The 24774-nt window shown below is 47.5% G+C and overlaps 1 protein-coding gene across 1 annotated transcript in view; it reads right to left on the reverse strand.

Annotated features, from left to right (window-relative positions):
- GXYLT2 (glucoside xylosyltransferase 2) overlaps positions 1-24774 on the reverse strand; it is a 100024-nt gene that overhangs the window by 46972 nt on the left and 28278 nt on the right. The window contains exons 2-3 of the mRNA XM_051851472.2: positions 24167-24359; positions 9316-9447 (exon numbers count right to left, since the gene is read on the reverse strand). Coding sequence (XP_051707432.1) covers positions 9316-9447; positions 24167-24359 — 325 coding nt within the window. The remainder of the gene's footprint in view (positions 1-9315; positions 9448-24166; positions 24360-24774) is intronic.

Below are 24774 nucleotides of genomic sequence, written 5' to 3' on the forward strand. Positions count from 1 at the left end.
GCCTGGAACTGAATCCAGGCACTGTACCGTGGGACGTGGGCTTCTGAAAAGCCTGTTCTGTTTGTATACCCACGTAGCAGCTGAAGAATGAAAGGTGGGGGGGAATCTTCCAAATGAGGCATTTTGGAACACGTTAAGGAATGTTTTCCACAAGAACAGGAGAAAACATTGGCACTAACAAATAACACAAAGTAGGAGAGAATGACTACTGTGGGAGAAACTTGGATTCTAACCCAGGCCCCAAGACTTGACTTCATCAAAATTAGCAATTTCTGTGCTTCAAATGACATCATCAAGAAACTGAAAAAGGCAATCTGCAGAATTCAAATTTGTCTAAAAGGTATCTAATGTTTTGGCATACAGCCATTCACACTACTGGTTTATATCCTTTAATTTTGGAAATATTGACAGTCATGTCCACTCTTTCCTTCTTGGTTGTAGTAGTATGGGTCTTCTCTTTTTCTAGTTTTTCTAATTGTTTTAGAATTTTATTGATCTTTCCAAAGAACCAACTATTAGTATTTTTGCTATTCCTTATTGTTTTTCTATGTCCTATTTAATTAATTTTCACTCTTATCTTCACTATTTCCATTTTTCTTTTTACTTGGATTTAGTTTGTTCTTCTTTTACAGATGTCATAGTGGAACAGAGATTTTTTTTGTTTGATATTAAAAAAATATTTTATTTATTTGAAAATCAGAGTTACGGAGAGAAAAGGGGAGTGAGCGAGAGAGAGAGAGAGAGAGAGAGAGAGAAAAGTCTTCCATTTGCTGGTTCATTCTGCAGAAGACCGCACTGGCTAGGGCTGAGCCAGACCAAAGCCAGACTGAAGCCAGGAGCCAGGAGCTTCACCCAGGTCTTTCCCCAGGTCTTTAGTGCAGGGAACTGGATCTGAAGTGGAGCAGCCAGGATATGAACTGGCATCACCGGCAACAGCTTATCCACTATACCACAACACCAGCTCCAAACCTAGGTCATTGACTTGAGATTTTCCTCATTTGCTCTGTGGCAGTCTACAACTATAAACTTAAACCCTGTTTGAGGGCTGGTATTATGGCACAGTGGGTTAAGCTGTCACTTGTGATGCTGGCATCCCATATCAGAGTGCTGGTTCCAGTCCAAGCTGCTCTGCTTCTAATCCAGCTTACTGGGAAGACAGCAGGAAATGACCCAAATGCCTGAATTTCTGCCACCCACATGGGAGGCCAGGATGGAGTTCCTGGCTCCTGGCTTCAGCCTGGCCCAGACCTAGCTGTTATAGCCAACCGAGGAGTGAACTAGCAGATGGAAGATCTCCCTCACCCTGTCTTTCTAGTCCTCTTCCTTTTAAATAAATAAATAAATCATCAAAACAATGGCCGGCGCCGCGGCTCACTAGGCTAATCCTCCGCCTAGCGGCGCCGGCACACCGGGTTCTAGTCCCGGTTGGGGCACCGGATTCTGTCCTGGTTGCCCCTCTTCCAGGACAGCTCTCTGCTGTGGCCAGGGAGTGCAGTGGAGGATGGCCCAGGTGCTTGGGCCCTGCACCCCATGGGAGACCAGGAAAAGCACCTGGCTCCTGGCTCCTGTCATCGGATCAGCGCGGTGCGCCGGCCGCAGCGTGCCGGCCGCGGCGGCCATTGGAGGGTGAACCAACGGCAAAGGAAGACCTTTCTCTCTGTCTCTCTCTCTCTCTCACTGTCCACTCTGCCTGTCAAAAAAAAAAAAATCATCAAAACAAAACAAACTACTACCTGTTGTAGCTGCCTCCCATGAATGTTGGTATGCTGTGTCTTCATTTTTGTTTGAATTTCATTGCAATTTCCCTTGTGATTTCCACTGTGAACCACTGGCCATTTAGGAATGGGTTTTACTCCACTGTGCTTGGAAAACATACTCTGTGTAACTGCAATCCTTTCTAGTTTATTGCACCTTCTTTTATGGCCTAACATATGGTCTGTTTTGGAGAAGGTCCATGTGTACTCAGAACCAGTCGGGCTGGTGTTGGGAGAGCATGCTAGGAGGGTTATAGTGTTGTTCACGATGATATCCCCAATTTCCGTGTGGATTCTCTGCCCAGCTGTTCAATTCATTATTGAGAGCAGAGCACTGACGTCTCCCACAGTTCTGGTGGTTGCCTATTTCCCCCCCCCCCCATTCTGTTCTTTTTTGTTTCATGCATTTTGTACAACTGCAACATTTTCATGATGAATTGATACATCTGTCCCTATAAAATACCCTTGTTCAGCTCCAGAAATGTTCCTTTTTAAAAGTTCTCTTTGGAGGCCGGCGCTGTGGCATAGCAAGTGAAGCAGCCGCCTTCAGTACAGACATCCCATATGGGCGCTGGTTCAGGTCCCGGCTGCTCCACTTCCGATTCAGCTCTCTGCTGTGGCCTGGGAAAGTGGTATAGGATGGACCAAGTCCTTGGGCCCCTGCACCCACTCGGGAAGACTTGGAGGAAGCTCCTGGCTCCTGGCTTCGAATCGGCGCAGCTCCGGCTATTGTGGCCAATTGGGGAGTGAACCAGCAGATTTAAGACCTCTCTCTCTCTTTCTGCCTCTCCTCTCTCTGTGTAACTTTGACTTTCAAATAAAATAAATCTTTAAAAAAGAAAAAGTGCTCTTTTGTCTGATGTCAGTGTAGCCACTCCAGTTCTCTGAGGTTGCTGTTTGCATGATACCGCTTTTTCCATCCTTTTACATCTAACCTGTTTCTTTTTTAAAGATTCATTTATTTATTTGAAAGAGTTACAGAGAGAGAGAGAGAGAAAGAGAGAGAGAGGTCTTCCATCCAATGGTTCACTCCCCAGATGGCCATAACGGCTGGAGCTGTGCTGATCTGAAGCCAGGAGCCAGGAGCTTCATCTGAGTCTCCTATGTGGGTGCAGGGGCCCAAAGACTTGGGCCATCTTCCGCTGCTTTCCCAGGAAGGCACATTAGCAGGGAGCTAGTTCAGAAGTGGAGCAGCTGAGATATTATCCTGCACCCATATGGGATGCCAGTGTAGCAGGTGATGACTTAACATGCTACGCCACAGCGCCAGCCCCCCAAACCATGTCCTTACTGCTGCACCAAATTCTCAGCCTAATCTGTCTTTTGATTCTTTTATCCATTCACATTTAATGTTATTATTTATACAGTAGAATCTATGTCTGCCATTTTACTTTTTGTCTTCAATGTCACATGTCTTTTTTGTTTTTCTATTCTTTAAAAAAAAATGTATTAAGTTATTTGAAAGGCAGGGTGACAGAGAAAGAGAGAGGGAGAGAGATCTCCCACCCACTGGTTCACACCCCAAATGGCTACAACATCTAGGGCTGGGCTGGGCCAAAGCCAGGAGTCAGGAACTCCATCTGGGTCTCCCATGGAGTGCTGGGGCCCACAAGCACGGGGGCCATCTTCCTCTGCCTTCCCAGGTGCATTAGCAGGGAGCTGGATCAGAAGAAGAGCAGTAGAGACTTGAACCAAACTGGTGCTCATATGGGATGCTGGCATCAAGGGTGGTGCTTTAATCTGCCATGCCACAAGTTCAGCCCTTAGATTGTGATTTTTTTTACAGTAATTTTCACTAATTTTGTCTGTTTTATGGAGAAGTAATGCCACAGAGCTCCTCATACACTGGCCCAGCCACGCTCTTTTCCTCCTGTGGTTGCCAATCCTCTGGGACGTGGACCGCCGACCACTCCTGAAGTCATTTGGCTCACGGAGTGGAATCTGCAGGGCAGTGAGACAGTGACAGACAGAGCCCCAGGGCACCGAGTGAGCTCCTAGACCTAGCCACGCTTGGGACCAGCTCGACCGTGTGGACTTTGCAGCTAAACATGGCAATAAATTCATCTCCTTCCCTCTGCTTAGCTAGCTGGAGTTGAGACACTCTCATAGGTGACCGTATCCCCACATCAAACCTTTAACAGCGATGAGTAACCGTAAGCTGGGCAGAAAGCCTGCTCAGTGAAACTGGTATCGAGGGTGACTCCCTCTGATTATGTCAGTAGGGAACCTCATCCCAATCATGTATGGCCTGGTGGCACTTGATCAAATGTACAGACGTCATTTATGGTGATTCCAATTGATTATCCTACTTAATCGGGATTTTTTTTTTTTTTTTAAGATTTTGTTTACTTGAAAGATAGAGTTACAAACAGTGAGAGGGAGACACAGAGAGAGAGGTCTTCCACCCATTGGTTCACTCCCCAGATGGCCACAACTGCCGGAGCTGAGCCAGTCTGAAGCCAGGAGCCAGGAGCTTCTTCTGGGTCCCCAAAGTGGGTGCAGGGGCCCAAGGACTTGGGCCATCTTCTGCTGCTTTTCCCAGGTGCATTAGCAAGGAGCTGGATTGGAAGTGGAGCAGCTGAGATATGAACCACAGGCCATAGGGGACGCAGGCTCCACGGGTGAAAGCTTAGCCTACTACGCCACAGCACTGGCCAGATTTTTAATATATTCCTACACATCTGTCCATCTGTTGAGATCCAAAGGGGTGGTTCCAAGGATGTTTCAATGATAATTGCCGAGTATAACATAAGAGATACTTGAATTTCAGGCCACTTTAACAAATGGTAAGTGGAAAAGCAGAAGATTACACATTGTTGCTTTCAATGGCATGTAGAAAAATCTAGGTAATCTGGGGCTAACATTGTAGCTTAATCGGTTAGACCACTGCCTGCAGTGGCGGCATCCCATGTGGGTGCCGGTTGGAGTCCTGGATGCTCCACTTCTGATCCAGCTTCCTGCTAGTGTGCCTGGGAAAGCAGCGGAAGATGCCCCAAGTCCTTAGGTTCCTGCCACCCAAATGGAAGACCTGGAGGAGGCTCCTGACTCCTGGCTTTGGCCTGGTCCAGCTCCAGCCGTTGCAGCCATTTGGGGAGTGAACCAGTGCATGGAAGACCTCTCTCTCTCCCCCCTCACCCCACACTCTGTGACTCTGTCTTTCAAATAAATAAAATAAATCTTTTAAAAAAAATCTAGGCAATCTAATTTTTTGTTTATTTGGCACTCTTCAAATATTAAATATAGAGACAAGTTTCTAGGAAATACGCAGTCAAAAAGTCCTTAGAATAAACTTGTAGGTAAGGCGGTAGGCAACATAATCCCATCTGCTTCTCCCTCTCCCTCCCTCTCCCTCTCCCTCTCCCTCCCTCTCTCTCTCTCTCTCTCTCTCTCTCTCTCTGTATGTCTATTTAACAGTTTATTTATTTATCTATTTATTTATTTGAAGGACACAGGGACAGAGAGAGGGAGAAAAATCGATTTCCTACTTGCTGGTTCACTCCCCAAATGCCCAGGCCACAGCCAGGATCTAGGGACTCCATCTAAGTCTCCTCCCTGAGTGGCAGGGACTCAGCTACTTATGTCGGCAGCAGCAGCCTCCTAGGATGTACATTAGCCAGTGGCTGGATCAGAAGCAGAGGAACCAGGACTTGAACCGGGCACTCAGATACAGGATACAGGTGTCTTAAGTGGCGGCTCACCTACTGTGCCCCAGTGATGGCCCCTTATCCTGTCTCTCCTGATAACATTTTTCTCTAACTCCTTCCTTGAATGTGGATGCTCCCGGCACTTGTCAGGCACAAGGAAGCTTGCTGAAGATGGCTTCCTCCCCGGCTGAGGCTTGAGGAGCGCCTTACCCCTCCCGCGTTATCGTACGGCCTGCCTCTTGCCAAGGTAGTCTCTGAACACTCTGCAATCCATGATCCTCTGTCTTGAACCGCTCTGGAATCCCCAGGAGACCACAATTACTGATGTGAGAAGTCTCTGTAGCCTGTGCGTAACAAAATATATAGATCCATTAGAAAAAAAAAACCTCACTACTTTCAGCTTGGCGGAAATGTGCTGTGAAAGTTCATGAGACTCTTTTTTTTTTTTTTTTTTTTTTTTTTTTTTTTTTTTTTTTTTTGACAGGCAGAGTGGACAGTGAGAGAGAGAGACAGAGAGAAAGGTCTTCCTTTGCCGTTGGTTCACCCTCCAATGGCCGCCACGGCCGGCGCACCGCGCTGATCCAATGGCAGGAGCCAGGTGCTTCTCCTGGTCTCCCATGGGGTGCAGGGCCCAAGTACTTGGACCATCCTCCGCTGCACTCCCGGGCCACAGCAGAGAGCTGGCCTGGAAGAAGGGCAACCGAGACAGAATCCAGCGCCCCGACCGGGACTAGAACCCGGTGTGCCGGTGCCGCAAGGTGGAGGATTAGTCTAGTGAGCCGCGGCGCCGGCCAAGACTCAATTATTCTTACAGAAGTAAAGGCCTCCTAGCCTTGATGAAGGAAAAAGGAAAAGTCTTTCCGAGATCAATTTTAGTTAACAAATTAGATTTAATTCTAACGGCATACTGTTTTAAATTCGTCATGCTTCTGAATTAGCTGAAAGAAACAGGCATCTTGGAGAGCTTAAGCAAGCCATCTGCAGGGTTGTCTGTACGACTAGTGGCCGTCCTACAACCACTGAGCTCTAGGACTTCATAAATCCTGCGTTTGGTGGAATGTGAATTCCACTAATCGTACTTGCGTAACTGCTAGGCTTCCGTTGCATAGACGTTGCTCTATTCTTATTGGGACAATAAGTAGTTGAGAAAGGTTGTCTCCCTTAGGTCTGGGGCAGGCAACAGCCACTCAGACTGGGTAGCTCTGCAGTGCTCAGCCAAGGGATTCACCGGCTAGAATGTTTGCATCTTAGGATGCCCTATTCTCTTTGTGCTGCCTGAGCTGCAAATGAATTTCAAGGAAAACATGACCTAGACTTTATTTCAAATTACCCTGAAGATCCATACATCTCACTGATGCCCCAAAATGCCATGTTCATAATCTTGCTATGATGATGGACTACTTGCAGAAAGTAAATATCCCGTCAGCCACAATCTCTCTTTATTATTTTTAAGGAGGGCTAAGTTTCCATTATCAGAAGCAGATAAGGGATGCCAGCACCCATTTGTCATTCAAAATGGAACACTTACTTAGCTGGGAATGAGAAAGAAAGCTGGGGGGGTGGGGACTGAGAGGGCTGGGTTTGTTTTTTCAGTAGTGATGATAAAGTCACCATTCAAGGTCAGTGAAAATTCAAATGTGGCTCCTTCGGGTTGCTAATATTTTGGACAGGGTGGAGAGACAATTTCTCAACATCAGCTTTGGCTTTCTAATACTTCTTTTTCCTAAAAATGAGACAAGAAACAGAAACCGGATGCCTTCTCTCACCATTTCAAAGGGTAATTAGGTTCCACATCACCAGTGTAGAGCTTTTAGATCCAATTCTAGGTAGCCTTTCGTTCCATTTTTATGCATCTAGTTCTGTCTCACAATCTGCCATTCATACATGAAAAATAGGTCATTAAAGAGTGAGTGAGCGTGGACAGCAGATCAGCACCAACCATCCACCCAGGCTTAGTTCTTCCTATAGGTCTGTGTAGCAAATGCTAAAAGACACACTCAACATTTAGGGTTTCCAGACAAACAGATGGGATGACCCCCTACTTGAACACCCCAAAGGCATCTCCAAATCAAAATATGACCCAAGTGAAGTGCACCTGTTTCCTTTACCTAAACAGCCCTTCTGGGGCCGGTGCTGTGGTGTAGCGGGTCAAGCCGACGCCTACAGTGTCAGCAGCCCATGTAGGTGCTGATTTGAGACCAGGCTACTCCACTTCTGACCCAGCTCTCTGCTATGGCCAGGGAAAGCAGTAGAGGATGGCCCAAATCCTTGGGCCCCTCCACCCGCGTGGGAGACCTAGAAGAAGCTCCTGGCTCCTGGCTTCGGATAGGCGCAGCTCCAGCCATTGCAGCCAATGGGGAGTGAACCAGTGGATGGAAGACCCCCCCCCCCTCGCTCTCTCTCTGCCTCTACCTTTCTGTGTAACTCTGACTTTCAAATAATTAAATAAATCTTAAAAAAAAAAAACTGCCCTTACTCGTCTTTTTCTGCCTCAAAATAACACCACCATCCATTTTGTAGGTTGAACCATAAAAATTTTCCTTTTTTTTTTTTTTTGGTAGATAAGTAGTTGGATATTGACAATTTCAAACAAAGCAACCTTTATCGTTGTCTAGAGTGGAGCCCTCGGTGAAATCTTTATGACTCCACTCTCCTACAGCTTCCATCAGAAGGTCTGGTTGAATTCTCTTTCTCAGGTCCCAAATCCATCTTTAAAGCAACCTTCACAGCCCAAAGCATGGTGAATCGGCCTCACAAGTTCCACTGCCCACACTGCAATGGACGAAGGCGTCTTCTTTAAAACACAAGTCAGACCTTTCCACTTCCACCCAATGGCTTCCCGCTTTCCTTAAGACAAAGGCCAGACGTACCAATGCGACTCAGAGCCTGCACACTTCAGTCCTTGTTGCTCTTCTCTATGTCTGGTCACTGTGAGCTTCTTTTATTTTTGCAAACACTGGCCCCCCTCCTGCCTCAGGGCCTTTGCATACACTGTTCCATATGCCTGGAACACGTCTCTCTCCCACTACCACCTGGACCCTTGTCACCCAGTAACCCCACTTGATTCATGTCTCAACACAAATGCGTGGTTTCTCCCAGACTAGAGTGGAATCCTATGTTCCACATACCCATGAGATTGTTTTCTGCCTCAACACGGATTATACTTCTAAACACTTCCTCAGTGCCTCGCTAGACTCAAGCCCCACAGGAGCAGGATCATGGCTGTCTTACTCACCACCATATTGTCTTTACTAAGGCAGGGCCTGGGACTTAATGGGCACTCAACTAAACAAATATGTACTGGAGGCAGGAATCCCTCATAAACATTATGGTTGCAACTCACAATTTGAAAGTGCTATCCCTGCTCAATGATATTCTCAGGTTTGATATATCTTAATTGACATATCTATTCAGGAATTTTTCAAAGGACAAAAAAAAAAAAAAAAAACCTATGCAATTAAAAAATTTGAAGCTGAAAGGCTAAACTGGAGCTGTGGACCCTTTTTGAATTAAACCCCAGCACGGCTCCCTTCAGTAGCAGTCATGGCTGTAAGAGAAATAATAACCACCAAAGCTAAGATGTATTGAGGGCCATCAGTGGGCCAAGCCCATGAAAGAAACCGAGGCTTGGAGAGGTTGGGGGACTTACTAAGGTTACACCGCTGATGAATGCTGGAGCAGAGTCACAGAGACCCAGATCCAACACACGCTTCCAATGCTGCCTTCGGGGCCGCGTCTCTGGAACACAGGGGTTCCCTCTCCACACACCACAAGGCCGGGAGCCCCACCACAGAAGCCCAGAGAGCCACCTTTACAGCTAGACGTGCAACGTCTCCAGAGCCGTCTCCATAAATTTCACAGTGTTTCCAAGACCAAGCCTTTGTCAAGCTACGTCTTGGTCAAGATGTTGTTCTTACCGGAAGAAAGAGTCTCTGGGCGGCACAGGGTTTGAACAATTTCTTCCACTCCTGAGGGTTTCCGACAGAAAACGTGATGGGGTACACTCTGTGCTCAAACTTCCTGGTATAGGAGTCAGGCCACTCTCGGAGCTGGAACACATGGAAGGCAAGGGAAGGTGATGAGACCCCGGGAGAGACGGAGAACACGTGGAGGGCTTCGACTCTGTCAGACGGAGTTACTCAGGCAACTCAGAGTCTAACTCTCACCGCTAGTAATGTTCACCACCTGGACGACCATTTCCTCCGATCCAAATTATGAGTAGTTTAGAAAAGCAGCACTCACAGTGAGCAACGGTGTTGGGAAACTGGCACGTATATGCCTTCAAGGGGAGTAGACAGACATAAAAAACCAACTTCCAAATCCCAGCAAGATAGAGGTACACCATAACTAAACTGGGGAATATTCCAAATGTCTCATCATAAGGAAGCGGGCAAATTAATTATGATGCTTCACTAGTTGCTCATTACCACAGTGGACTAAGATCCACTCATAATAAAGTATATCTACATGTACGGACATGGAAAAATGGTTAGGACATACAGTTAAGTTTCAGAAGACCCAAACTGCAAAAAAGTATATATCATTCTGCCTTATTATGGAGAAATATATGCACACAATTTTTTAAAAAGATTTATTTATTTATTTGAAAGAGAGAAAAAAAGAGGCAGAGAGAGAGAGGTAGAGAGAGAGAGAGAGGGAGAGAGAGAAAGAGAGAGAGAGAGGGAGAGAGAGAGAGAGAGAGAGAGGTCTTCCATCCGCTGGTTCACTCCTAAATTAGCCACAATGGCCTGAGCTGGGCTGATCTGAAGCCAGGAACCAGGAGCTTCCTCTGGGTCTCCCATGTGGGTGCAGGGGCCCAAATACCTGGGCCATCTTCCACTGCTTTCCCAGGCCATAGCAGAGAGCTGGATTGGAAGCGGAGCAGCCAAGACTCAAACCGGCGCCTATATGGGATGTTGGTACTGCAGGCCGTGGCTTTACTCCCTATGCCACAGTACCAGCCCCTGCACACACATTTTAGATAGAAAATTCTGGACAGATACGTGTCAAATTATTAAAAGTGGGCACTTTGTGAGGTTGTGATGGTGGTTTCATTTTTTAAGTTTGTTTCTCTGTTTTTTAGAAGTTTATTGTGAGTATAGATTGTTTTCTTTGCATGTAGCAATTTTATAACAAAAACTTTTAACAGACTTTATTTTCTTAAAGATTTACTTATTACTTGAGGGGCAGAGTTACAGAGAGAGGGGGAAACAGAGAGGTCTTCCATCCGCTAGGTCACTTCTCAAACGGCCACAGTGGCCACAGCTTGCACCAGTACCTATTATTAAAAAAAAAAAAAAAAAAAAAAAAAAAAAAAAGATTTACTGGGGCCGGCGCCGCGGCTCGCTAGGCTAATGCTCTGCCTGTGGCGCCGGCACCCCGGGTTCTAGTCCCAGTTGGGATGCCAAATTCTGTCCCGGTTGCCCCTCTTCCAGTCCAGCTCTCTGCTGTGGTCTGGGAAGGCAGTGGAGGATGGCCCAAGTCCTTGGGCCCTGTACCTGCATGAGAGACCAGGAGGAAGCACCTGGCTCCTGGCTTCGGATCGGCGCAGCACACCAGCCGTGGAGGCCATTTGGGGGGTGAACCAATGGAAGGAAAACCTTTCTCTCTGTCTCTCTCTCTCTCACTAACTCCGCCTGTCAAAAAAAATTTTTTTTTTACTGGGGCTGGCACTGTGGTGCAGTGGGTTAACACCCTGGCCTGAAGCACCGGCATCCCATATGGGCACCGGTTCAAAACCCGGCTGCTCCACTTCCCATCTAGCTCTCTGATATGGCCTGGGAAAGCAGTGGAAGATGGCCAAGGTCTTTGGGCCTCTGCACCCGCGTGGGAGATCCTGAAGAAGCTCCTGGCTCCTGGCTTCGGATTGGTGCAGTTCCAGCCATTGCAGCCAATTTGGGAGTGAACCAGCGGATGGAAGATATCTCTCTCTCTCTCTCTCTCTCTCTCTCTCTCTCTGCCTTTCCTTTGTCTATGTGTGCAACTCTGACTTTCAAATAAATAAATACATCTTTAAAAAAAAGATTTACTTATTTGAAAGTCAGAGTTATAGAATGAGAGAGAGAGACAGACATACACACACACACACACACACACACACACACAGGGAGAGGGAGAAGGGAAGGTGAAGGGAGAGAGAGAGAGAAAGGTATCTTCCATCTGCTGATTCGCTCCCCAAATGGCTGCAACAGGCAGGGCTGGGCCACACCAAAATGAGCATCCAAGTCTCCCATGTAGGTGCAGGGGCCCATGCACTTGGGTCATCTTTCGCTGCTTTCCCAGATGCATTTGCAGGAAGCTGGATCAGAACTGGAGCAGCCAGGACTCAACCAGTGTCCATAGGAATGCCAGGGCTGCAGTGGCAGTGGCTTTACCTGCTATGACCCAATGCCGGCCTGAGGTTTTATTTTACTTTTTTAAGAGCTGTTTTATGTTTATAAAAAAAATGAGCAGAAAGCATAGAGAGGGTGGGTGGTGTTGTGGAGTAGTGGGTTGGGCCGTCAAATGCAGTGCCAGCATCCCAAATGGGCATCTGTTCGAGTCCCAGCTGCTCCAATTCCAATCCAGCTCCCTGCTGGTGTGCCTGGAAAAGCAGCAGAGAATGGTCCAAATGCTTGAGCCCCTGTACCCACATGGGAGACTCAGAAGAAGCTGTTGGCTCCTGGCTTCAGTTTGGCCCAGCCCTGTCTGTTGCAGCCATCTGGGGAGTGAACCAGTGGATGGAAGATCTCTATCATTCTCTCTATAATTCTTTCAAATAAATAAATCTTAAAAAAAAAAAAAAATAGAGAAGTTCAATATAGTCTTGTCTCCCCTGCCCCAGAGTTTCTTGGTATTAGTGGGGTACATTTGTTTTAACTGATGAACCAACATCAATACATTATTATTGACTGAAGTCCATAGTTCATGTTAGAATGTATGCTTTGTGTTGTATATGTCTATGGGTTCTGATAAATGACCAATGTCACATACCACCAGTACTGTTTCATAGAGAATAGTCTCACCACCCTAGGAATCCTCTCTATTCCACCTATCTGACTTCCCTCGCTCCCTCCCCTGAACTACTGGTAACCAGTGACCATTCACAAATGCCCTATAGCTGCAATCATATAGTATATGTTTTTTTCAGTCTGGATTCTTTCACTAGCAATATGCATTAAAGCTCCCCCCCCCCTTTTTTTTTAAAAGCAACTTATTTATTTATTTATTTGAAAGGCAGAGTTACACAACACAAAGAGAGGGCAAGAGAGAGACCTTCCATCTGCTGGTTCACTCCCCAAATGGCCACAACAGCTGGGGTTGGGCCAAGCAAAACCGGAAGCCTAGACCTTCATCCAGGTTTCCCACATGGGTGGCAGGGGCCCAAGCACTTGGGCTTAGCACATTCACAGAGAGCTGGATAGGAAGTAAAGTAGCCAGATCTCACACAGGCACTCACATGGGATCCTGGTGTCTGTCACATGCGGCAGCTTAATTCGCTGCTCCACAACATTGGACCTTGAAGGTTCTTACGTGTTTTCTTATGACTTACATCTTTAATCCCTTAATGATTTTCCATTGTATGGCTATACCACAATTTTTCTATCTATTCACCTATCGAAGGAATCTTGGTTGCTTCCAGTTTGGGGAAATTGTGAATAAAGCTTCTATAAACACCTGTGTGCAGGTTTTTGTATGGACATGTTTTCAGTTCACGTGGGTAAATACTTTGGAGTGAAGTTGCTAGGTTGTATAGTAAGCCTACATTCAGCTCATTAAGAAACTGCCCAACTGCCCTTCAAAGTGGCTGTTAACAATTTGCATTCTCTTAAGCAAAGAATGAGAGCTCCTGTTGCTCCACATCCTCACCAACATCTGCTGTTGCCAGGATTCTAAATTCCAGCCATGCTAATGAGTACCCAGTGGTTGTCTTCATTTGCAATTCCCTAGTGATACATGATGTTCAGCATCTTCCACTTTTTTTTTTTTTTTGAGGTAATGCCTTACCATTGTTGCAGCAATACTGTTCTACATCTAAGAAATTATCCAAAGGAAAATTACCAAAGTATACACTATTTGTTGTAAGGTTCTTTATTATAGTATTGTTGGTCACAGCGAAAAACTGAAACAATCTAAGAGATTGGTTAAATAAGCTCTGGGTGTATCAATACAACAGAATACAGTGCAGTCACTGGTAATAACATCCTAGACCTGCGGTCAGAAAACCCCAGCAGGACAAGGGCCAAATCCAGCATGCCACAACAGCACACGAACCCAGAAGAGTTCGATGTTTATAAATAACTGGAAAAAGTCAAAACAATATTTGGTGACAGGTGAAAATTATATGAAATCTCCCTGATCTGATCATTACATCATGTATACATATGTCAAAACATCATATGGGGGGCTAGTGCTATGGCGCAGTGGGTTAAAGCCCCAACCTGCAGAACCAGCATCCCATATAAGCGGCATTTCAAGTCCCAGCTGCTCCACTTCTGATCCAGCTCCCTGCTACAGCCTGGGAAAGCAACAGAAGATGGCCCAAGTCCTTGGGCCCCTGCACCCGCGTGGGAGATCCAGAAGAAGCTCCTGGCTCCTGGCTTCAGATTGGCTCAGCTCCAGTCATTGCAGCCATTTGGGGAGTGAAAACCAGCAGATGGAAGACCTCTCTCTCTGTCACTCTTTCAAATAAATAAAATAAACCTTAAAAAAGCCCCATCATATGGTACCCAATAAACATGTACACTTTTTATGTGTTGGTTAAAAATTAGAAAGTGGAAAAAACAGAAATACATACATGAAATTATGTACATGAAATTCCATAAGTGTAGTTCTACTGGCACACAGCCACACCCATTTTTAACTATATTATTTATGGTTGCTTTTACAGTAATAGCACAGCTGAATAGTTGGGACAGAGATCATATGACCTATAAAGCTTAAAATAGTACCTGGTGTTTACATGTGCGTGTGTATGTGTGTGTGTACTGCTCAACTTCTGTTCAGATGAAATTTAGGAATATTAAGTTTCAGGGTTGTAAAACAGAATAAAGGATGTGATTCTATTTCTGATGCTGACATGAAAAGAAATAGGAAAAAAATCCACCAAAATTGTCTTCCCTGAATATTAGTGTATTGATTAATTTTTTCATTTATGATTTATTAGTTTACTGGGATTTTTCTTTTTACGTTATACATACATTAACCATAAACCGCATACACACTTAAAACGCAAATAGGGAAAAACTTCAAAATCTCTGGTGGGAGAGGACTGACAGATGAAGTAATTGACATCTGATTTATGAGTGGCTTGGCCCATCTGAACCCACGTGAAGCATACACACCCATACAATTGCACTGGCCCATAAGAAGCGACACTGGACACAAACTTTCTTTTTTCTTTCTTTCTTTTTTTTTTCTTTTTTTTTTTTTTGACAGGCAGAGTGGACAGTGAGAGAGACAGAGAGAAAGGTCTTCCTTTGCCGTTGGTTCACCCTCCAATGGCCACCACGGCCGGCGCACCACGCTGATCCAATGGCAGGAGCCAGGTGCTTCTCCTGGTCTCCCATGGGGTGCAGGGCCCAAGCACTTGGGCCATCCTCCACTGCACTCCCGGGCCACAGCAGAGAGCTGGCCTGGAAGAGGGGCAACCGGGACAGAATCCGGCGCCCCGACTGGGACTAGAACCCGGTGTGCCAGCGCCGCTAGGTGGAGGATTAGCCTATTGAGCTGCGGCGCCGGCCAGACACAAACTTTCAATACACCACTGGCTGGTCAGAATGGACACCAGAGCAAATACTCTGCACAGATGCCCAGGAAAACTGCGCCACTGCACAATAGACCAAAACCAGCCCTGCAAAGGAGAAAGGAAAGTCCCCACGGTCTGCTGGTCTGCTGCTTTCCTAGACTCCTGGATCTCTGGCATCCCACATTCTAGAAGGGTTTATCTATCTTTGTCAAGCTGTATCCTTTAATGGAAGCGTCAGCCCATTTACATTTGTTACTATGCATGTACTTGAATCAACTTCTCCCATACTTTATGCTATAATTCCAAATTTTTCTGTTTAAGATTTATTTATTTGAAAGGCAAAGCCATAGAGAGAGAGAGAGAGAGAAAGACGCATTTATGCTGGTTCCCTTCCCTAATGACCACAACAGCCAGGACTGGGCCAGGCTGAAGCCAGGAACCTGGAACTTCATCCGGGTCTTTCAGGTTGGGTGGCAGGGAGCCAAGCACTTGGGCCATCCTCCACTGCCTTTTCAGGTGCATTTGTAGGAAGCTGGGTTGCAAGCAGAGGAGCTGGATTCAAACCAACACTCTGAGATGGGATGTGAGTGTCGCAAACAGTTGGCTTAACTCACTGTGCCCTAATACCTGCTCCTGTATCATAAATCTGCGTTTAGCACTACCTGTATGTTTTCACACCCTTTCTTCCCCATCCCTTCTCGCCACTCACACCTTCCTCCTCTGACTGCTTTCTTTCAACTTCAAGTACATCCTTTAAAATCTGCCTTAGTGAAGATCTGTTGGTGGTATTAGCTTGCTCAGGTTTTACTTATTCAAACTTGTCTTTATTACGCCCTCACTCTTAAAAGGTAGTTTCACTAGGTATACAAGATCTATGTATTGTTCAATCCCTACTGGGTACTTTCCATCTCTTTCCTCTCTCTGTGCGGTATTCTGCGTGCTATCTTCCCTTTCACTGATTCTTTCTTCAGCTGTCTTCTCTGCCGGTGAACACTTTCCGCAGAAGCCTCTGGCTGCCCTCCTGACCTGTTGGCGTGACTTGCAGAGGTCTCTGGGCTGTCTGGTCCTTGTTCGGACTTAATTATGATAAATGCTACTCAGCTGTGAAGTGCTCTGTACCTAGTACACTGTTTCCTGCACTCTGTGTGCTGCACATGTGGCCTTCTTTGGTCACACTGCATACTGTGTACTGTCCATTGAGACTCTTGAGATGCCCTTGTCTCAGATGAGGTGCCCCTTGGCATAGTGCAGACCAACAGACATGCCAAACTGCCTCAAATTATCACATACAGTTGGGTTTGTTGAGAGTAGCTGAGACTCTAAAAGATCAGATGTGACTCTCGCTCATTCAGACTCATTGGCTGCAACTGTAAGGCCCTTCTAGGGGAACATAAACTTATATCTCTCCCTGCTGGGCCTGGGTCTAGGAAAAGCAAGCAGGGCGCTGTGGGAGCAAAATTTCAGAAGGCACATTTTTGCAAGCACTGACCATCAGCACTTTGCTAGCCTCATGCTGCTTCCAGCCTCGCACTCTGTCGCTGCATAACACGGCTGACTTTCCCCCTGCATATCCTGATTGTGTTGCCTGCCTTCTGCATCCTTTGGCTACGTGAACTTGGACTCAGCCAGGCGGCACCTGTGTCTGGCCCCTCTGAAGGTGAATCCGAACCCAGTACTGGCCTTCATCAATTGGATGGCTGGACGCACTTTGGCTGTGTGGATTTTAATCATTTTTAAAGGTTGCCTTGGTTCTTTGCCCCCTAAATCTGCCCAGGTTTTCCCTCTCATTTCGATAAGCAGACTGCTTCTGTACTTGATAGGCCCATTAGCTCAGGTTCTGTTTTTCTGCTGATTCTCTTGGTGCCTGCTTCCTTACGGGCTTGCTGATTCAGGATTGTAGGTCTGCTTTGCAGGGACTCCTACTATGGGATGAGAGTTAGCCCCTCCAAGGAGGATTTCTGCTCGGTGGAGGATACTCTCTCAGAGTCACAGTAGATAACAGGGTTGACTTTAAATTACAATTCTCAGCTGCTATTTTTTAAAAAAACTTTATTTCAGACTGAGAGAGAAATCCCACTTACTGGTTCACTCCCCAAATGCCTGTAATACCCAGGGGATGCCAAGGCCAGGAGCTGGGAACCCAACCCTGGTTTTCCATGTGGGTGGCAGGGACCCAATGACTTGAGCTTTCCCCTGCTGCCTCTCTGAGTGTGCTTTAGCAGGAAGCTGGAATCAGGAGCCGGAGCCGGGAATCAAACCAAGGTACTCCAACACGGGATATGGGTGTCGTAACTGGCAGTTTAACCTCTAGGCCAAATGCCTGCCCCTAGTTTTTAATCATTTTTTTTTAACATTTTATTTATTTATTTGAGAGGCAGAGTCACAGACAGAGAGAATGAGACAGAGAGAGATTTCACTGGTTCACTCCCCAAATGGCCACAATGGCAGAGCTGGGCAAACCGAAGCCAAGAGCCAGGAACTTCTTCCAGGTCTCCCCGTGGGTTCAGGGGCCCAAGCACTTGGGTCATCTTCCACTGCTTTCCCAGGTGCATTAGCAGGGAGATAGATGGGAAGCAGAGCAGCCAGGATCTGAACGAGCTCCCATATGGGATGCCAGCCCGCAGGTGGAGGCTTAACCTCGGCCACAGTGCCGGCCCCTTACTGCATTTTTTTAAGGGATCTCACAGACACTTTAGTTTCAAGTCCCAAGTCCATGTGAGGAATGACAAGTGACACAGGTTCTCAATGGAGAAAAGACAAACATTTTTCTTTTCCACCCTCTAGAACCAAGAAATTTTCCTTCACTCTCAGATTTTGCGGGAAGTTCATGTTAATTTCCTCTTACTTGGCACAATTTTCTCCAGAAAGTGTGGCCCTACTTGGGTCCTAGCCTTCTGAGGAGTGTTCCCCTTTCTCTCGGTGTCTGCTGAAGGCTCTGAGCCCACTCCCCAGGGCCCACTGAGTAATCACCAGGGGCCCCACAAGCACCCAAGGGTGTTCATGCCCACGTGCTGGCCAGACTTGCCCTTCCTGTCCCTGCTTTACCTCTGTAAATCACCCCTCCTTTCTGACAGGTTCCTTCATTCTTTTAAAGTTTAAAATCCTCTTTAATTTTTAAAAAATATTTCTTTATGATTTATTTGAAAGGCCGAGCGACAGAGAGAGAGAGAGAGAGATCTTCCATTCACTGGTACATTCCCCAAATGACCACAGCAGCCATGTCTGGGCCAGGCTGAAGCTGGCAGCAGGAATGTCATCTCAATATCCCATGTGATATCTGGAGGGGCCCAGATACTTGGGCCATCTTCCACTGCCTTTTCAGGTGCATTAGCAGGGAGCTGGATTGGAAGTGGAGCAGCCAAGACTCGAACTGGTGCTCTGATATGGGATGCCAACATCACAAGTGGCAGCTTAACCCGGTGTACCACAATACTGGTCCCTTAATTCGTTTCTTTGTTTATTTTTTGATTTTATTTTTTAGCATCTACAGATGTTATAGAACAGCAGACTTTTAGGATCTTGGATGCATTGTTATCACAAATATCTGGCCAGCTGATAGCAAACCAGATACAATGAAGTCATTACAACTGAATTGCACCAGTCAGGATACACTAGATTTAAATGAGGTAACATACAACCCTCAATGTCTCATGAGTTTGTAAGTGTTGATTTTACTTAAAACGATACCGCAAAGTCTATTCCTTGCACTGTTACAGAGATTGGAAAGGGGAGACCTGCTCACTTCTGTTCCTTAGGACCAAGCTGACGGAAGCTCCACCTCAACACACACCTCCATGAGCCCTCAAGGAGGAGAGGGAAACTCATCACGACACAGGCCAGATTCTAAAGGCTTCCACCCCCAAGTGAGGCAGTTTACATGAAAAGTGATGCATGTCACTGTCACCCACATTTCACTGGTCAAAGCAAGTCACATGCTCACATCCACCTTCAGAGGTGTCAGGAAGGCACCCAATGACCAATGTCCATAGGAGGGACCCTCGAATGGGGACCATGAAGGTCAGACAGCAAGGGTCACGCAGTGAAGGAGTCAGTGCAGCCCGGACCTTTACCCTTCAGATACTTTGCTGAATGCAGCCTGTCAAGGCTCACCTCCTCCAGTAATGAGAAACTCAATACCTTCAAACATGCTCCTCGTACCCGGTTAAAATGAGGTTCCTGGGTGGGAGTCCTGATGCAGTGGGTTCACCTTTGTTTAGGACACCCACATCCTGTGTAGGAGTGCCTGGTTCAAGTTCCAGCTACTCTGCTATTTTTTTTTTTTTTTTTTTTTTTGACAGGCAGAGTGGACAGTGAGAGAGAGACAGACAGAGAGAAAGGTCTTCCTTTGCCGTTGGTTCACCCTCCAATGGCCGCCGCGGCCAGCGCCCTGCAGCCAGCGCACTGTGGCCGGCGCACCACGCTGATCCGATGGCAGGAGCCAGGTGCTTCTCCTGGTCTCCCATGGGGTGCAGGGCCCAAGCACTTGGGCCATCCTCCACTGCACTCCCGGGCCACAGCAGAGAGCTGGCCTGGAAGAGGGGTGCCCTGACCGGGACTAGAACCCAGTGTGCCGGCGCTGCGAGGCGGAGGATTAGCCTAGTGAGCCGCGGCGCCAGCCTACTCTGCTTCTGATCCAGCTTCCTGCTGATGCACCTGGGGGGCAACAGGTGGCTCAAGTACTTGGGTTCCTACCAGTCTTGTGGGAGACCCAGCGGGAGCTCCAGGCTCCCAGCTTTAGCCTGACCCAGCTCAGCTGCTGTAGGCATTTGGCTAGTGAACCAGCAGACAGCAGATATCTTCTCTCTCAAATGAAAACATATAAAAATTTAAAGGAACAATATTCTTCATCCCTTTTTAGTCACTTTGTATCATTCTCAGGATACTAAGTTTCAAGCAATAAAATCAAGCCAAAAAAATAATGTAATGACAAGGTACTAAGCAGCTGAGATAGCCATCAGGAAGGCTGGAGAACGAGCCTCAGCGGCTACAGATGGCCTCTGAGTATATCTGTTACATTGGAACCTTCTACAAACCAGCTGACACGAGCCACTGTCACCACCATACCATAGCTAGCCCCTCTGACTACAAACCCTGGAAGCTTCTGCTGGCATCTCCTCACATGGTAGTGTCCCTTTCTCTCTCTCTCTCTCTCTCTCTCACACACACACACACACACACACTGTAGATGCTGATGCTGATGCCTCACTGGCCCCCTCCATCACCAAACTGCGAGCTTTATTTTGGCTCCTACTATTCTTAAAGATTTATTTATCTGTTTATTTATGTGAAAGACAGAGTGACGGAGAAGGTGGGGAGGAGGAGCAGGAGGAGAGAGAGAGAGAGAAAGAATCTTCCATCCACTGGGCCACTCCCCAAATGGCCACAACAGCTGGGGCTGGGCCAGGCTGAAGCCAGGAGCTAGGAACCCCATTCAGGTCTCCCACGCGGATGGCAGGGGCCCATATACTGGGGCCATCATCTGCTTCCTTCCCAGGTATATTAGCAGGGAGCTAGATCAGAAGTGGAGCAGCTGGGAGCTGACCCTGTACAGATACAGGATGCCAGTGTCAACTTAAACTGCTGTGCCACACAATGCCAGACCCACTGGGTCCCCACTGTTTCCCAAGCCTGAGTCTGAGCCAACAACACAGCTTAGTCAAGCCCAGCTCACATGCTTGATCTCAAGCTGCTAGAAGAGGCAAAAACAAACCAAATGGCATTTCCACCTTCCCTGCTGGGAAAATGATCAATAAAAAGAAAACTGGAAGTTAGTAAGTAGGAAGCAGAAGTTAGGAAGTTAGGAAGCGGCAAATGCCACCAGACATACTGCACTCACACAACTTGAAACTTCGACTTTAATATAGCACCCACCCATCCTGCAGGCTCCAGAGGAATCCTTATAGCAAAGGGCACTTTTTTCCTGTTTTTACCCTGGGGTAGGAAGAGGTCTGGGCCTCCCAGGAAGTCATCACAAGAAAACTCGCTGTGCCCACAATGCCTCAGTGTTGGCGATGGCAGCCTTGTGGGGGGTGGGGGGCACAGCCCCCCTCCACACCAGCGTCTGACTGTGCCCTGGCAGGAGTGACTCCTGCCGCTGTCTCTATAGACAAAATGCCCAGCATACAGGAGATGTTGCAAAGAACCTTTGTGGAATGAAAGAATACATTACCTGATTCAGTCTCATCGTTGCACTCTGCAATAAGCAGAGCTAGCATTCTTTGCCCTGTGACACAGATGACAAAACTGAGGCTGAGAGAAGTTCTATGACTCACATAAAGACCCAAAGTTTGTTGCTGCTGTCTTTTTTTTTAAAGATTGATTTCTTGGGGCTGGTGCTGAGGCATAGTGGGTAAAGCTGCCACCTGCAGTGCCAGCATCCCATATGGGCACCGGTTCGTGTCCCTACTGCTCCACTTCCAATCCAGCTTTCTGCTATAGCCTGGGAAAGCAGTAGAAGATGGCCCAAGTCCTTGGGCCCCTGCACCTGTGTGGGAGACCTGGAAGAAGCTCCTGGCTCCTGGCTTTGGATTGGCACAGCTCCAGCCATTGCGGCCAACTGGGGAGTGAATCATCAGATGGAAGACCTCTCTCTTTCTCTCTCTCTGTAACTCTGCCTTTCAAATAAATAAATACATCTTAAAAATTGATTTATTTATTTGAAAATCAGTTGGGGGTAGGGAGTGGAGAGATAGAGAGTGAGAGAGATTGATTTACCACCTGCTGGTTCATTCCCCCAGTTGGCTGCAATGGCCAGCACTGGGCCAGGCTAAAGCCAGGAGCCAGGAACTCTATTCTGGTTTCACATGTGGATTGCAGGGGCCTAAGCACTTGGGCCACCTTCTGCTGCTTTCCCATGTCTATTAGCAAGGAGCTGGATGACACGTGGAGAAGCCCAGACTGACACCAGTGTTCATATGGGATGCCAGTGGCATATGTGGTACCTTAACCCAAGGCTCCCTAACACCAGCCCCCGAGCTGAGGTATTAAATCTAAACTGTCTCCACTCCTACATGGAAGAGAAAGAAGCGACCCCATGTGCCTAGCCTAAGCATCCTATTTCAGTCTCCTTTAGTGGCTGGGCTTCACTGGTTTGATAAAGCCACAAGGACAGCAGCCACCAAAGGCTGGCTAACGACATCAGGGCCACCTAAACAATGGCACAGTTTCACAGGCACCAACAAGAATCCCCCTACACAATGAAGCTCCTACCTGATAATGTTCTGGTTACTACAGTACATGCCATATTACCCCATTATCGGTGTATAAAGCCACCACCGATAATGCTGGCAGATCCCACGGGGAGGAACTCAGACAAGGCACAGCAGGGCTAGCACAGCTCTGCTCCGTGACATCCGCGGCATGGACTGGAAGCCTGGAGGCTGGGGGCTGGAGCCATTGGAAGACTCATTCCCTCGTATGTCTGGTGGTTGAGGCTGGCTTTCCTCTGGGAGCCTCAGCTCCTCTCTGCACAGGCCTCTCTCTCTGCATAGGCTAACTTGGGCTTCCTCAAGCTTGCTGGCCATGTTCTGGTGCAGGGATCCCAAGAACAAGCCAGGCAGATGCTGTGTCCTTTTTAAGTCCTAGTCTTGGATGTCACATAGTGTTACATCTAACATACCCTGTTGAATATGCACACACATACGCACACGTATACATATGCATGCGTCTATGTAAATTATTCGCTATTGTCTTACAACCAAGCCCCTCCCCCTCAACAGTCAGAAGCGTGAAACCACACACATTTTCTGTCTCACGTGGTTTGTTGGGGTCAGGAGGCTGTGAGCTGGCCAGTTCTGGCTCAGGCCCTCTCCTGATGTTAGGGGGGCCATAGTCAATCTGAAGGCTTGAAGGGGCTGCAGGATCTGCCTCCACAGTCACTCACATGAATGCTGGCAAAGGACCTTGTCCCTTACCCTGGGGGCCACTCTCAGGGACTACTCATGTAGCAACTGGCTTCTCCGTGGCCAGTGAAGAGACACAGGCACCCAAGATGCAAGATACTATGGCTTGGGCCGGCGCTGCGGCTCAATAGGCTAATCTTCTGCCTGCGGCGCTGGCATCGAGGGTTCTAGTCCCGGTCGGGGCTCCGGATTCTGTCCCGGTTGCCCCTCTTCCAGGCCAGCTCTCTGCTGTGGCCTGGGAGTGCAGTGGAGGATGGCCCAAGTCCTTGGGCCCTGCACCCGCATTGGGAGACCAGGAGAAGCACCTGGCTCCTGGTTTCGGATCAGCGCGGTGCGCCAGCTGCGGCGGCCATTGGGGGCTGAACCAATGGCAAAGGAAGACCTTTCTCTCTGTCTCTCTCTCTCACTGTCCACTCTGCCTGTCAAAAAAAAAAAAAAAAAAAATGGTATGGCTTGGGCAAGATCTGGCTCCTAAATGCATATGGGCACCCCTTAAGTCATAAGTTAATGGCACTAAGAGGGTAGAAGCTTAATCCAATTATGGTGTTCAGTAGGTGGGCCTTGTAGAAGGTCCTCGGGGTACTGAGGACTGCCCCTCAGAAGGCAGTTCTTACAGAGGCCTGAGTCAGGCTCAGCTGTTCACTCCTCTTCCTGCCTCGCCATGTGATCCTTTCTCTGCACCTGCTCCGCCACTGCCAGCCTACCCATTTCCCACAGACTGTTTGAAGTACTCTTGGATATGGGGAAAAAAAAAAAAAAGACACGGAAGAACCACTCAAAATTGTTCACTAATCATTTCTTGTGTGGAATTGAAAGGTAGAGAAGACTTTCCTCTGAATGTCTGAATGTATTTCAATAAATATTTGTTATTTAAAAAAACACATAAATAGATAAATATGAGCTCTCTACTGCCCAAATGAGAACATCCAACAAGGATGGAACCCTGGGTGGCGTGCTGTGAGTGCATCCCCTCATCCAGTATCTCTGTGAGGAAGGTGCAGTTAACCCTGGCACAGAGTCTAGCCATGGGCACACACGCTGGGCCATGCAGCAATGCGCATCAGGGAACAGGCCATGCAGCTTCTAGAACTCAGGCTTCTGCACTCGGGAAATACTGTGCTGCCATGCCCACAAATTCACCTGCTTGTCAAACTCAGGCTTCAGAGACTCCTCAGTGAAGATGTGAAATTGGATCTTCCTGTGGCTGAAGAGCACGGCTGATTTGAGCATGACCAGCGTCTCCTCCAGCCGATTGCCACAGGCCACCACGGCCAGGTGGATCCAGAACTCAGGCGGCGGCCCGGCTTGCAAACTCCTGGGATCTCCGGGCCTCCTGGAAAGAAGAAAAACAAGTTCAAGCTATCATTGTACTCCCAGAAAATGAAAACAGCGGGTGAGTGGTTGGAGCATTTCACAACACGAACAGACACAATCTGTTATATTTTATAAAGCGATAAGCATTTTGACAATTCTTCCTGCTTGGAGAAAAAATACCATTTATTCCCATATTTATCCTGGCAATAGCAGGATGAGTCATTGTTTGGACTGCTGTAGGTGTCTGAGACTTTTTCTGCCAGCACTCAGCTGTCCAGTGCCTGCTGGCTGCCTACTGGCCCATGTTTGGAAATAGCACACTGCTCAGCTTTGACAGCTGACTCAAGGGCTGAGGCGCTTCCACTCACACAGGGCATGGAAATCAGATTTCAATGTGATCTGAACAAGAGGAGGGTGGGCTGCGGCGTTCCCAT

This window comes from Oryctolagus cuniculus, chromosome 10 (genome assembly GCF_964237555.1).
Source record: "Oryctolagus cuniculus chromosome 10, mOryCun1.1, whole genome shotgun sequence".
NCBI classification, from domain to species: Eukaryota; Metazoa; Chordata; class Mammalia; order Lagomorpha; family Leporidae; genus Oryctolagus; species Oryctolagus cuniculus.